The sequence below is a fragment of the Populus euphratica genome, unplaced genomic scaffold (genome assembly GCF_000495115.2).
Source record: "Populus euphratica unplaced genomic scaffold, PopEup_1.0 scaffold49.1, whole genome shotgun sequence".
Taxonomy (NCBI): domain Eukaryota; kingdom Viridiplantae; phylum Streptophyta; class Magnoliopsida; order Malpighiales; family Salicaceae; genus Populus; species Populus euphratica.
This window is the reverse complement of record NW_011499875.1, coordinates 281,700-295,542: the sequence shown is the minus strand read 5'-3', so window position 1 is coordinate 295,542 and position 13,843 is coordinate 281,700. Positions and strand designations below refer to the sequence as shown.

The 13,843-nt window shown below is 31.3% G+C and overlaps 2 protein-coding genes across 4 annotated transcripts; one reads left to right on the top strand and one right to left on the bottom strand.

Annotated features, from left to right (window-relative positions):
- Positions 1–6: 6 nt before the first annotated feature.
- On the bottom strand, positions 7–4,755 carry LOC105128151 (DNAse I-like superfamily protein). Of its 2 annotated transcripts, none has more exons than XM_011029686.1 (10): positions 4,519–4,755; positions 4,307–4,416; positions 4,163–4,203; positions 3,343–3,392; positions 2,588–2,657; positions 2,187–2,308; positions 1,298–1,431; positions 816–963; positions 549–696; positions 7–388 (listed from the first exon to the last, which is right to left on the bottom strand). In XM_011029686.1, the coding sequence occupies exons 1-10, from the start codon at positions 4,572–4,574 to the stop codon at positions 80–82; spliced, it is 1,188 nt and encodes a 395-aa protein (XP_011027988.1). In that variant the 5' UTR covers positions 4,575–4,755; the 3' UTR covers positions 7–79. The 2 variants fall into 2 exon arrangements, with proteins under 2 accessions (XP_011027988.1, XP_011027989.1); XM_011029687.1 differs by having other exon boundaries at positions 4,307–4,413.
- A 2,544-nt stretch (positions 4,756–7,299) lies between these two features.
- LOC105128150 (nudix hydrolase 2-like) lies at positions 7,300–12,025 on the top strand. 2 transcript variants are annotated; one of them, XM_011029685.1, is made up of 9 exons: positions 7,300–7,416; positions 7,642–7,845; positions 7,981–8,046; positions 8,164–8,301; positions 9,413–9,490; positions 9,585–9,635; positions 9,759–9,793; positions 10,035–10,143; positions 11,702–12,025. In XM_011029685.1, the coding sequence occupies exons 2-9, from the start codon at positions 7,648–7,650 to the stop codon at positions 11,897–11,899; spliced, it is 873 nt and encodes a 290-aa protein (XP_011027987.1). In that variant the 5' UTR covers positions 7,300–7,416; positions 7,642–7,647; the 3' UTR covers positions 11,900–12,025. The 2 variants fall into 2 exon arrangements, with proteins under 2 accessions (XP_011027987.1, XP_011027986.1); XM_011029684.1 differs by lacking the exon at positions 7,300–7,416 and having other exon boundaries at positions 7,552–7,845.
- Positions 12,026–13,843: the final 1,818 nt, after the last annotated feature.

Sequence of the window (13,843 nt, the reverse complement as noted above, 5' to 3'; positions counted from 1 at the left end):
CTCAAAGGAGTTTCGTGTTTTTGGGGTGGGGAGCAGAGATGAGAAGGGTGGGCTGACAAAATGCAATATCTGACTTGCTTTATTCCCTCGTTATTTCAAACTCAGCACCAATCGGTAGATGATCACTTGGGTGGTAATAGTTTGGTAAGCCACCAAGAACATTAGGCGAGTTTGCTTCAGGAAGTTCAAGGAAACTGAGTGGTTTTATTTGGCCGTCAGGGACAAAGAATATATAATCGAGCGTATTGGTGAAGTCAGGCGTGCAGTTTGTGAACGGTGGTTCTCCCCTTGTACTACCATAGACACTGCACAGCGGAATAGGAAGCTCATCCAAACATTCCGCTAGTGAAGCTGATGAAGATTTGCCAGATACAAGGTACTCGTAAACCTAAAATAAGAACGCAAGTATGGTAAGTAATTAAGATTGTGTAGAGATACCAAATTTTTTACTTGTTTGACGTATCCCATAGATTTTAAATGAAAAATGTCACTTCATGGATCGTGACAAGCACTACGACTATTTCACAGAAGGACAGTAAAGCACAAACCTTATCCCCTGGGATTGAATTGAAGTCGCCAGCAAGAATTACTGAAGGCATGCATTCATATTTTTCAGAAACTAGTTCCTTGAATTGAGCTACGCGTGATAGAAGATATTTAGCTTGAGCAAGCTTGACATCAGCCCATTCTGGGTCCCTGAAAGAAATCACTGGTATGTACCATAAATAAAATACATACTCCAGGAAACCAAGATATAAACACATGACACTCCTGCAGGAAATCGCCATGCAAAAGATTAAAACAGACCTATTTACCAGTAAATGTGAGTGTTTGCCACAATAACATGATGGAGAGTATCCTTGAGTCTAAAAGCAGCCATAATTCCCACACAGTCTCGTTTTAATCTTACACGAGGATCATTAGGATCTCCACGATCTTCAAGAGTACTTTTTGATGATGAACCTAAAGACAGATCATTAAAGAAGCAATCAAAGCCTCCCCCAGATGATTCATTGTGTTCACAATAACCACCCCACCCCCCTTGAGGTGAAAACAGAACGTCAAGATGTACCCCATTTTTCTTTTGCAAGAATTTCTTAGTTTTCATTAACTTTAAACTAAACAATGACGAAGTAATGATGAATCACTCAGTAAAACCAGTACCCAGAAGAGGGGAAAAACCACTCTTAACATATATGGTTTTCACACTGCCAAGTATGTAGGACATGCATACAGAATGTTGAAAGTACAGGAAGAAAGAGGGAAAAGGATAATGAGTAACAGCCTGAAACATTACCATTCTTTGGTTCACTATTTTCATCTCCATTTGCCCGGGTATCACTGTGTTTATCGTCACATAGAATTGACTCATCTTGAATTGAATCAGCAAGATCATTGTACTCTATTCTTTCCTCTAGCAGCAAATCTGCGCTGAAAACAGGGAACAGGAAGGTTAAATGGATGCATGACCTAAATTGTTGAAAGTGTAATATGACCATGTGACTTTAAAAAAGTTGATGATTTCAATGGATGAATTGTTATGTAAACTTGAAATCACAGCAGTCCACGACACAAGATAATGTAAAAGATGCAAAGAAGTGATATATCAGTAAAGCATATTTCAGCTTCCTTGCAAAATGAGGGGGGAAATCTTCCATCATGTTCCAAAAGCTTCTGTATTTGATTGCATCCACTGAAAATTAATAGTAAAGGAACCTTTGCCATGGGCCACAAACCAAAGACTTCCTAAGTGGATAATAACTAGGATTCGCTGATTTAAAACATTGAATAAAATTGATGGTGCTGCCAAGATGAAAGTGGATAGAGGATAAAAGGGAAAGCCATAACAGCTACAATATGTAAATCAGAGACAATTCCACATAATGCTCAGTTTAAAAATAAAAATAAAAATAAACTAACAATATATTTAGTTTTAGGATTGAGGTTCATTTGAAATAATATTTTACGTTTAAACTGTACACCATAATGCTTAAAGGCTTGTTATACTTGCAACATTGGAGTATTGGTTTGTTTGAAATTAGTTTTATAACTAAATTATAGATAACATTGCCTTTTTCTACTTAAAAGAATCCTTGATATTACGCAAATAATGTCATCAGGAATCTAAAGTCAAATATTTGGACTCCAAAAGGAAGGAAAAAAAAAAAGAAGAAGATACAGCATACCAGTCGGGCTTATAAAAAATTCCACAGCCATCACGCTTCTGCCCACTTCTCTGAATATAAATACTGGAATAACCATAACTTTCAATATTTTTCTTGTAAAAGCTATCATACTCATCCAATTCCTGGCAAGGTTTATTATATGAATCAGACAAGAAGAATTCAAAGTGCATGTCTATTACTGCATGTATAAACTTGCAAATTCAAAGTGCATGTCTATATGTATAAACTTGCAAGAAACTTGCAAATTCAAAGTGCATGTCTATACTGCATGTATAAACTTGCAAACGCTAAATATCTAAAGAACACAAATAAGAAATAATAAAGAACATGGGTAAATTCTGGCTTTCCATGTTATGAGAGGGGATGGATTTGTTTCTCAAAACAGAGAACCAAAAAACCACCTGTAGGCAGAGGAAGTCAGTCCCAAGGTTCTTGAGAACAGTTAAAATTGCCTGGGAGCGTGCTTTCCACCTGTTTAAAACAATAATGAAAAATGAAAACCAGCTGAATTAATTCAGATGTTGAAATATCTGTAACGACTTAATAGCCTCTACAGGATGAATAAGTGCAATTCATATTTTCTGCCGATTCTAAAGCTTCTTGGTGTACTTTTCATAAGATGTATTCCCTGTTATTAATGAGATTGATTCAACAAATCCTTTAACATGGGTAATGATGGATTTTCTACTTTGAGTTTGAAAGGGGGAACATAAGTGTTATCAGGTTAGCTGGGAGGCTTATTGTAATCCTAGGACAAAGATAGGTGTAGTAAGGAAATAGTAATAGTTTCCCTTAGAATCTGATTCCCTCAGGCCTAAGATGATTCATAATATGGTCCAAGGCCAATGGCCGAGATGCCCTGGTTTGAGTTAATGTTACTCATGTGAGTCCTTAGAAGTTCATAACACAAGTATCTACCCGTTAACTTTTATAATCTCTCCTCTTATTAAGTATATATAGGGTAGCAGGTGGCTCTCTCCTCTTATTAAGTATATATAGGGTAGCAGCTTGAGAAGAAGCTATTGAGAGTGCATAACTCTTTTCCTATTGCCAAGATATAAAGGGGGGGGATTTACGACAAGGTCTGTCAAAAACCTGAACGCTATTATATATGTGCAAAACTTAAAGGCTTATCAATAAGGGATAAAATATTTACTTGAGACAAGGAGACGGAGAGTGTGGGAAAATAGAACTCTTCACATAAGCCTAAAGAAAAGGAACGCAATTTGAAGATGTTAGAATCAGAGCTACAAATAATGAGCATACAAGCAGCAAAGTTCCAAATTCCCCAATCATTATGCACTGAAGAATTTCATCCTCTAGACAAAACATCAAGGACATAAACCATGCACAGTAGCCACAATCAGAACAAGTATATCATACTAGTTTTGGAACTTTTCAGAACATGGAATTAGGGAATTTGTTTGACTAAATGCTGCAATAGAAGGATGTGTGTGTGAGAATGCTGCAATAGAATCAGGGAAGTTGTTTGGCTAAATGCTGCAATAGAAGGTTGCATGTGTGTGCTCGAGCATGCAATCCAATGATCATAATTGCATTCCTAAATCATGTGTATGATTGTTGCATATATTTCATCATTTGGAAACAACCCCTTTTTAAGATTAATGTAAACATCTATAGATGTGGTTATATCCTTTAATGTATTGTGGTAGCTATTAAAAATTTTCGTGGCTACGTTTTCCGACACTAAAAACTGATATGAGCCAGAAAAGAAACAGCAAGCACATGTTCAAGATTCCACTGAATAAATCAGCACAAACACACAATGAAGAAAACAACAAAAAAACAGACATCAGATTCAGATACTTTCTACATTTACATATGCAAAAAATAATACAAGAAAGAAAAATGTCTGAAATACCATACTAACAATTAAATGAAAATAAATATTTGTACGAAATGGGAAATAAACCCATTAACACCTATTGAGTGTTAAAAAGTTAAATCATTCATACCTGAGCCAAAATGTTATAGGAGACAAGACTGAATCTAAGACCTGAAATATCATCAATAAAATGCATTAACAACGTAAGGCATTGTAGAAACGAAGAAACAAAAAATGCTGCAAAAGAATAAATAATACAGTAAGAACTTATTACCATCAGGTTTACTTCTGGAGTACATGTCATCTCCCTCAACAGAAATAAATTTTGGGCATGTCGGTGATTGTTTTGTTGTGCTCATTTTGCTCGAACAAATTCTACAACTGCTAGAAAAAATAAAACCCCGATTAGAATTAAATCAGATATAATCATTGAAAATCCTGAGAACCAAAGAAAGCTTCGCTAGTGAGAGAGAAAGAGATATGCACCTGGTGGATATAGGTGGAATGGGTAGGCGGGTAAGTGATGAGAGGGATTTTAGCATGGTTAAGTTCAGTTATAGATAGTGGATATAGGTGGAATGGGTAGGCGGGTAGGTGATAAGACGGATTTTAGCATGGTTAAGTTCAATTTAACGCACACAGGGTGTTTGTTTTATTGCTTAGAGAAAATGAAAAGTTGTGAGGCACTTACTGGAGGTGAGACTCTGCCTAATGAAAATAGAAACCCAGAGCGATTTATCCGGGCTAATAGAAGCATTAGAGTCTGGACCTTGGCCCAAACATGCATGGTGGAAGCTAAAGGATTTCAATTTTGGGAGTCCATTTTGAAGGTTGTATTCTGATTGTTTTCAAGTGTTTTTGTATTTTTAAGAAATTATTTTTTATATTAGTGTATTAAAATAATTTTAAAACAAAAAATTTAAATTTTTTAAAAAATATTTTTAAAATATAAAAACAAATAGTAGCTTCATGGTTGCTGGTTACTGTGTGAACCCTAAAAGGAGACTCCGGAAGTCTTGCACAGCACGATGCTGACATGCCATGTCTATCCACTCCGCGACTTAGCTTCCACTTCCACGCCAGTAAACTGCAAATGAGTTTCCCATTAGAATTCTTGCAATGACTCCATTCATATTCCCGCGCCTATCTATTTTCGTTAATTTGTTTCGTAATTTCCTTTCGGTGGACGAAATTTTCTGTCAATTTTATATCAATTTTTCAATACGTGCGCGAAGAGCTCGCCATGATGTGCCAATAATTCTTTGTTTTCTGTTTTTTTTATAATTTGTTGTTAATTTACAGGGATTCCATCTCAATTTCCTTAATATATATATAATTTACAGGGATTCCATCTCAATTTCCTTTATACACACACGCACACACAGTTCTTTTGCTGCTATTTTTAAGCTAGTTTTCATATGCTGAGATGAATTCTTATTGAAAAATTATTTTAATAATAATCTTATTTGTATCAGCTAGATATTATTCTTAAGCTAGTCAGCTTTTTTATATCAAAATCACGTCATTTTCTCATAATTTATCAAAAATAAATAAATACAAGGTTCCATTTCCATGAATATATGCATAAAATTTACAAGACTTTGCGGTTCCAAGACCAAGAAATGAATGGGTAGAAATTTCTCCAATTCTTCATATAATTAATTTGATAGTGAACATTTTGATAGAATATAAAAAATAAAAGTCAAAAGTCTTTGACAAAAAAATATTTTTATCTAAAATAAAAGGAAAATGTTTTTTTCTGAAAACAAAGTAAGGTTTTTTTTACTAAAAAGTGTTTTTTAAATCTTATTTTTTATAATAAACAAAAACAATGAAAGTTTTAAAAATAATTTCAGAAAAACATAAGGTTTTTTTTACTAAAAAGTGTTTTTTTAATCAATTTTTTTATAATAAACAAAAACATGAAAGTTTTAAAAATAATTTCAGAAAATCATGAAACAACCAGAAAATTAATGATTTCTTTGAAAAGGACGTTTAATGACAGTTAAAACATTTTTTAAAATGGTTGAAATTTCCCAATCCGCCGAGGTTTCTTTTATTTTTCTTTAAGAAAAATAGCAAACAAGGATATGATTTCCTAAAAAACAATTGCGTAAGCTTACCAACCTCCATAAAGAGGAAGTTCGTGTATATTTACGCTGTCAAGAGTTTTTTTTTGGGTCAAAATCAGAGTTTTTAAACTTAATTTGATAGTAGATTCAATTGAAAACGCGGGTTAACTTCTAATTTTTTTTATGAATTAAAATAAAATCTGCTTTATTAAAAAAAATAATTAATAAATTATAATTCAGTTTTGATCGAGTTTTACATTTTAAATTTCAAGTCCTGAATTTCAAATTAACCCAGTTTAATTTTAAAATTATAATTATAATAAATTAAAAAAAAATAGAATTATAAATGAGCCGAGCCATTTATGCGCTGCTCGAAACTCTACTTGCAGAAACTTTTGTTAAAACATGATAAGGTTATGCAAACTTATTTTTAAAATTCATATATAAATGGCTTGAGCTGACTCATTAAAACTCATATATAAATTGGTTTGGTAAGGGTTGTGAGTCTTGCTTCCAAATTGTTAGAGGATTTCAGGGCTAAATTTTTTTGATTTTGTTAATTTAGTTGGAGAGTAAGAAAGGAATTAAGATGCAATAAAATATAAATTTAATTAATTAATGATTGATATATGTTATTAAATGTTATTTAACTTAATTTCAATGGTTGGAAGATATATCATAGAAATTTATATTAATGGAAAATAAATGAGGTATATTTTTTTTCATAATTGTCATAAATATGTCAAATTTAAAATCAAAGTGTACTCTTCAATCCTTAACTTTTCATCCATCCTTCTTTCCTCCCTTTTTGACAAATACAACCTAAAAAATTAGAATAAGATGTTCTGTCATTATTCTACAAGTGACTATTTGGTACTGTAATAGTTTTTGTTTTCAAAATTTGATTATCTGAGAATAAATTAAATTAATGTTTTATGTGTTTTTGTATGGTTTTGAATTTTGATATGCTAATACCATAATGATTAAAACAAGGAAAAAAAATCATTTTATCCCATAGAAAAGTGATGGTTCTTAGACTTCTGAACTCTTGCATGGAAAATGTGTACCTTGCTGATACAAGTCCTGTGCACTTTCCTGGGAGTCGCGCATTGATATCGGGCCGTTTTAGACGACAGCTTCGTTTTTATATAAATGGTGCATCTTCGACTCTAGAATCCACGTCGAACAAGCTACCCAAGGTTGAAGTATTAATACTGGTGTGCTCTACCGGCCTTCCTTGTCTCTTCTTTTCTATCAGGTCAAGGTTGAAGAGTCAATACTGATGAATTTATAAGGGAGATTAAAAGACGAGGTAAAACCCATGAAATTTCTTGGCTAATAATAACTGATGATCTCTTAATTATCGAACTGCAGTTGCATGCATGATGCCCCCTGAGTGCCTATATATATACATGTGTGTGTGGGCTACATATGTCCTTCAATTTGCTACCGCATCATCATCCTTGCAACGTCATTAGCTTTTTCTTTGTTTTCTTCGACACAACATTAGTGGGCATCTGATTCCTCATTTCATCAGGCTCCGATGGCAAAATATATGGCATTCTCATCATCAACGAGTTCATTGCCAATCATGAAGCAGACAAAACCAGATGCTGAAAGGACATTACTAAATGCTGTTGAGGATAGATATGGAGGAGTTAAGGTAGATGTGGAGGATCCCATGGACAGTAATGATTATGTTTCTCTGCTTAGAGCTTCGATAACACAATGGAGGAAGCAGGTAAATCAAGCTGAGGAAAACAGTTCGGGCAGCGATTACGCTACGCCGGGACCATGATTGTACTATTACAAAACAAAAGTTCTTGATTATTAGCAACATCATTAATTCTTTTTTTCTTATATATATTTTCTTTAGGGGAAAAAGGGTGTTTGGATCAAGTTACCTATTCAACTTGCCAATCTTGTTGAACCTACAGTTAAGGTAATTAAACACAAACTGGCAGTTGTGCAATGTCTCTAACTATAAATAATTGGAATAGGTTCATTGTCTAGATTTTCTACGTGGGAATGATATAGTTCGGACTCCTAAAATGCGCAGGAAGGATTTAGGTACCACCATGCAGAGTCAGATTACTTGATGTTAGTCTATTGGATTCCTGAGACTCCTGACACGCTTCCTGCAAATGCCTCCCATACTGCTGGTATTGGTGCCTTCGTCGTTAATGATAACAGAGAGGTAATTTTTCCATAATTCAGCCTTTTTTCTGTGGCCGTCGGGTAGTGCTGTGGCGGCGGTCTGGGAAGAAAATCCCAGCTTGAATTTCTTTATCTAATGGTAAACGTATACTTTGTGGTCAGTTACTAGCTATAAGAAAATTCAATCCTGAGATGCTAAGAAAGGTCAGTAAGGGGAGTAAAAAAGTGATTCCATGTACAATTAGGAGCTTTTCATTTTAATAAAAGCATTAGGATGGACTATATGTTGAGTTGGTGGGGGTCACGCAGAACCACATTAGTTGAATACCACTACTTAATTGTTCTGTTATTTGCAATAATTATATGTTGAAATTAATAAACTTTACATACAATGATTTAATTTAAAATATATAGTAGGCAACAAGTCATAGGTGCAGTTTTAGTAGTTTAAATATTATTGTTATATGATCAATTGTTCAGTGATTTCCCCATAGTAGTTTAAAATATTTTTTAAAATATAATTTATTTTATTTTCTTGATGTATTGACTTTAAATTATCAGTTTTTTTTTTAAATATTGTTGTATAACTTGATTTTATAATTTTATCTAGAAAAAATAATTAATTAAAAATTATAAAGGATCAAATAGTATATAATTCAACTTCCATACTATTATAAATTTTTTAATAGTTTTCTCTTTTTTTTAATTTGATATTAATGTCTTAATTTTAGACTTTTTTATCTTCATATATATATATATATGCGCGCTCGAAGCTGGGGAAACTTCAAGATTGCCGCCTGATCATTTTGATCCTAGACAGTTGACAGCTGTTCCCTTTATTTTTGTAGACAAAGTATATTAATTCTTCCACTGATATATTAAAACATGCAGCAAAGAGGTTTTGGATAGTTAGTACATGGACGATACAAATCTTACAGAAATGGGAAAGATTTCCATATCAAATTAAGATGGAACTCAAGCGAGTTTGAAAAATAACTAGTTATGAGAAAGATGGGTGCTGCGTGGTTTTTCTCCGTGTGTGTGTGTTTGTGCGTGTACACGCTGCATGCAATATGAGCTGAAATTCCTGGGTAACAATCTTTGATTTCGATCCCCATGAGAGGTCAAACGATGGTTCCACTTGGCTGCAGGTGCTGGTAGTTCAGGAGAAGAACGGGGCATTCAAAGGAAAAGATGTATGGAAGTTCCCTACGGGCGTCGCTAATCAAGTGAGTATCATAGGATCAGGAGAGCTGTGTTCATATTTGGTGAATGTTCTTTCCGCATGTAGTACTGTTGAATACTAAAGTTTCACGTTCGCAGGGCGAGGATATTTGTAAAGCTGCAATTCGAGAGGTGAAGGAAGAGACTGATGTAAGTTCAATTTCATGGTTTTAGGCAAAATTAAGAACCTGTGCTTATATATATCATTAGTTTTATGTCTTGATGCCTTCCAGCAAGTTTAATAATAATAATTCTGGCTTTGTTTTGGTTCAGATTGACACAGAATTTGTGGAAATTTTAGCATTCAGGTTTGAAGTTTTCCTTCCCCTTAAAGAAACATGAGACGAAAATTTCTTTGTAATATGATATATATATATATATATAAGGACAGTATATTAAGACTTTGAAAAAAAAAAAATCACCTATCTATGAGTATCATATAAAAAATATTTGCTACGAGGATGAATATCTTGGATTATTATATATTTTCAATTTAATCTTTAAATGACATTCTTTTTTATTAAGAGATTTTTCTTTTTTCATACATAGCCAAACCCACCAGACATTTTATGGGAAATCGGATTTATTTTTCGTTTGCATGCTACGGCCACTGTCCTCCGACATCAACAAACAAGCTTCAGAGATTGAGGCAGCTCAGGTACTTTTTAACTTTCAAAATTGCAGCTGACTTTTTTTTTTTTTTTTGTCCTCGTGTAGAAACACCGCATTGGGGATTATTAGTTGTTCTTGTCTATATGCATTTTTTTCCCCTTAAATTAAATTATCAGGTTAGGTTTTGTGAAGAAAATATTTAAAGGTATGTGATTTAAAATAATATTTTTAGGGAATTTAAGGGAATGCTTATATAAATTGATGACTATGGTGAATTCAAGAGTGTTTCTTAATTATTTGAAATATATAATTTTATTCAAGAGTATTTCCCCAAAAACATTCACATATATATATATGCTACCTATATGTTCATGGTATTTAATTTCTTTCCTTTTCAAGTGTTTTTACTTTCTTTTTCCTTACGTTTAGTTTTCTTAGGAAATTGTTTATAGTATTTCTTTTAAAAGTCTATTTTGTATCACATGTACTGCAGGTAGTTTACAATTATAATATATTGTTTTTTATATTACGTTTTTTTTAATTATACCACTATTGTATATCTTTAGTAAATTCAAATATAAAAGTTGAAGGTATAATATTTATTTCTTCGTGTTTCTAAAATCTTTTTTCTTAGAAAAACTAAATGGTTATTAGTAACTTGAGATGCTTTAAACTTTTTTCTCTTTCAAGAGTCATAGCAACTAGGAAGAGTAAAATCATACAATAATCACTCTTTAATTATTTTTTTTAAAGGATAAAAAATGCTGAAATTAATTCATTCCAGTAGCGAAAGCAGCCGCATAGGAAAAAAAACAAAAAAAAACATGAACTTATTTGGAAGAAAATCCTGAAAAAAATTATTGGTATTAGAAAAGTATCATAAAACTTATTAATTAATCATTGTTCTTTAAAATTGAACTTATCTATACTTAATTTCCTCGTAAAAATACTTAATTTTAATTTAGCCTCTGCTATGAATTTGAAATTGATAGCTGCGGGCATAATTTTATGTGAGAAGTAAACGTATATGTAGAGCTCCTGTTATAATTAGAATTGTGACTTTCGTGGTTTATTATGAATATAATAAAATTAATATTCTCTTGACCTTTGGTGAAGGTGTACAAGTTGAACGAATATTAGCATCGTAAACATTTAAAATTTATCAATAACAGCACACCAAGACGCTGTTAAACGGTTTTTTTATAAAAATTAAAAAATGTTTTTTATTAAAAAAATGTTAAACGGTTTTTTTATAAAAATTAAAATTGATTTTTTATTAAAATTGATTTTTTTTAATTTTGAATTGTTTTGATCTTATGATATTAAAAGTAATTTTTTAAAACAAAATTATTTAGAAGTATTTTTAAATAAAATTTAATTTAAAAAACAACCCTTATTATACTCGTAAATTTTATTTAATAATGCATGCTTTTATATATAATTGTGAATGTCACACACAAATGCTAGCTAGTCAATCAAAAAATATTTAATTATTTTGGACAAAATCAAATAGTCCTCCATGTTTCTGCACATTGTTTATTTGGCTCCCAATTGCTAGTCGTAATAATTTCGTTCATTTTTATTTATTTTTTTATGTAACTCAGTGGATGCCAATTGAGGAGTATATTGCCCAGCCTTTCAATCAGAAGCATGAGTCGTTCAAAAATGTTGCTAATATATGCTTGAGGAAGTCGAGGGGAAACTACACAGGATTTTCCGCAGTGCCCATGGCGTCATCGTCTGGTAAGAAGTCCAATTCCTACTTCAACAAACTTCAGCTTCAGAACGAAAGCACCAAGTAGGGGTTGAAAGGGTCAGTCCTTGCGCGCAAGCAAAGCCCTTCAGCCCTGCACGCAAAATACTCCACAAGCTTAAATGTATTCGGACGTCAAATATATAATTTACTAATTAAGTGTAACGTGTCATGTCACGGCGTTTCCTTTTATTTTTATAAAAAACATTATAAAAATTTAAGATTCAATAATATCAATTCTAGTTATAATATTAAACTCAAGAATATAAGCTGCAACGTGAGACTCGACAATAATATTTATAATATTAATAGTAATATAATAAGTTAAAACTTTTATTTTTTTAATTCTTCAAAAAAATAATTTTTAAAATTTATTAATAATTACAATAATAATAATAAACATAATAATTTTTAATTTTATACTTCAAATCAAATATATGGTTGTTTTTTAATATTGATAATATTTTTCAAATTTTATTAATTATTTATTAATAAGATTAATTATAATAATAATAATATATATGACATAAATAATAATATTTTTATATTAACACTTTTAATTATATTTATAATACAAATAATTATATTTAGAAACCTAAAACTCAAAAACTAAGTCCTGATGCAGGATCAGTTAGCTTTAAGTCCTGATACCAAACCCAAAAAAATTAGCATATGATGCAAAATCATTAACCATAGGTTCTGACACCAGACCCAAAAGTTGGGGTCCTAAAATTAGATCCATTAGTCTTGAGTCCTGGCACATGATCCAAAAAATTAGGTCTCGATGAAGAACCAATAGTCTTAGATTAAGTCGAGCTGCAAGACCTAATAAATTTGAGTTTGTGCACTAGCCACATCTAACCTTTCTGGGTGAGGCTCCCTTTTCTAGCGCTAAGTTTTTGGGTCTGGAAGTGAATGTCTCGCAACAAGTAGTAATAATAATAATTGATTATACCCTTCAATTCGATTATATGTTTTTTTATGTAGTATTTATTATAAATTTAATAATATTAATGAATATAACAATATTAAACTCGTCTGACCCAGTTTCGTATAATATTTGTAATACAAACAATACTATTTTTAATATTAATACTATTAATTATAATAAAAATAAAATTATTTATAAGACAAATAAAATTATTTTTAATATTAAAAAATTTAATTATAACAAAAATAATATTATTTATAGCACAAGTAATAATATTTTTCACATTAATACTTTTAATTATTATAAAAATAATAGTATTTACAACAAAAAAACCCAAGACTTAAGAACTTTAGGTCTTAATGCTGGACTCAAGAGAAATGGGTTATGATATTGGACACAAGAGAAATGGATCCCGACACTTGATCCAAAAAAATCAGATCCTGATGCAAGACCCAGTAGCCCTGAATAACCATGTTAGACCCTAGAGAATCAAATATTGATGCAGACCTAAGGCTAAGAGTCATAATGCAAAATTAAGGCTAAGAGTCATAATGCAAAATCAAAGAGAATAATAATAATAGAAATAAGAATGTTTATAAAATAGATAAGAATATTTTTATTTTATTAAATATTATGTTAATGCTATTAATTATAATAAAAATAATAATCTCTATAGCACAACTAAAAATATTTTTATATTCATACTTTTAATTATAATAAAAATCTTAGGTCTTAGGTTTTGACACCAAACCCCTCAGCTTTAGATCCTAATGCAAAGTCTAAGAGAATTAGGTCAAGATCTAGTGTTTTTTAGTTCCGTTATGCAAATGGATCCAAAGCTATTTTGAGTCTTGCCCCTAGTAGGACCTAACACATAATTTATTCATGTATTCAATAATACATATAATTTAAAACTATTGACTAGAAAATTTAAGGACAGTAAAACAATGATAAAACTTTGAATCTTACACATTGATATTATAAAATTAAAACATTTTCTATTACCCAAAATAATATTATATTATAATATTTATAAATTATTTTTTAATGGATTTAACTGTT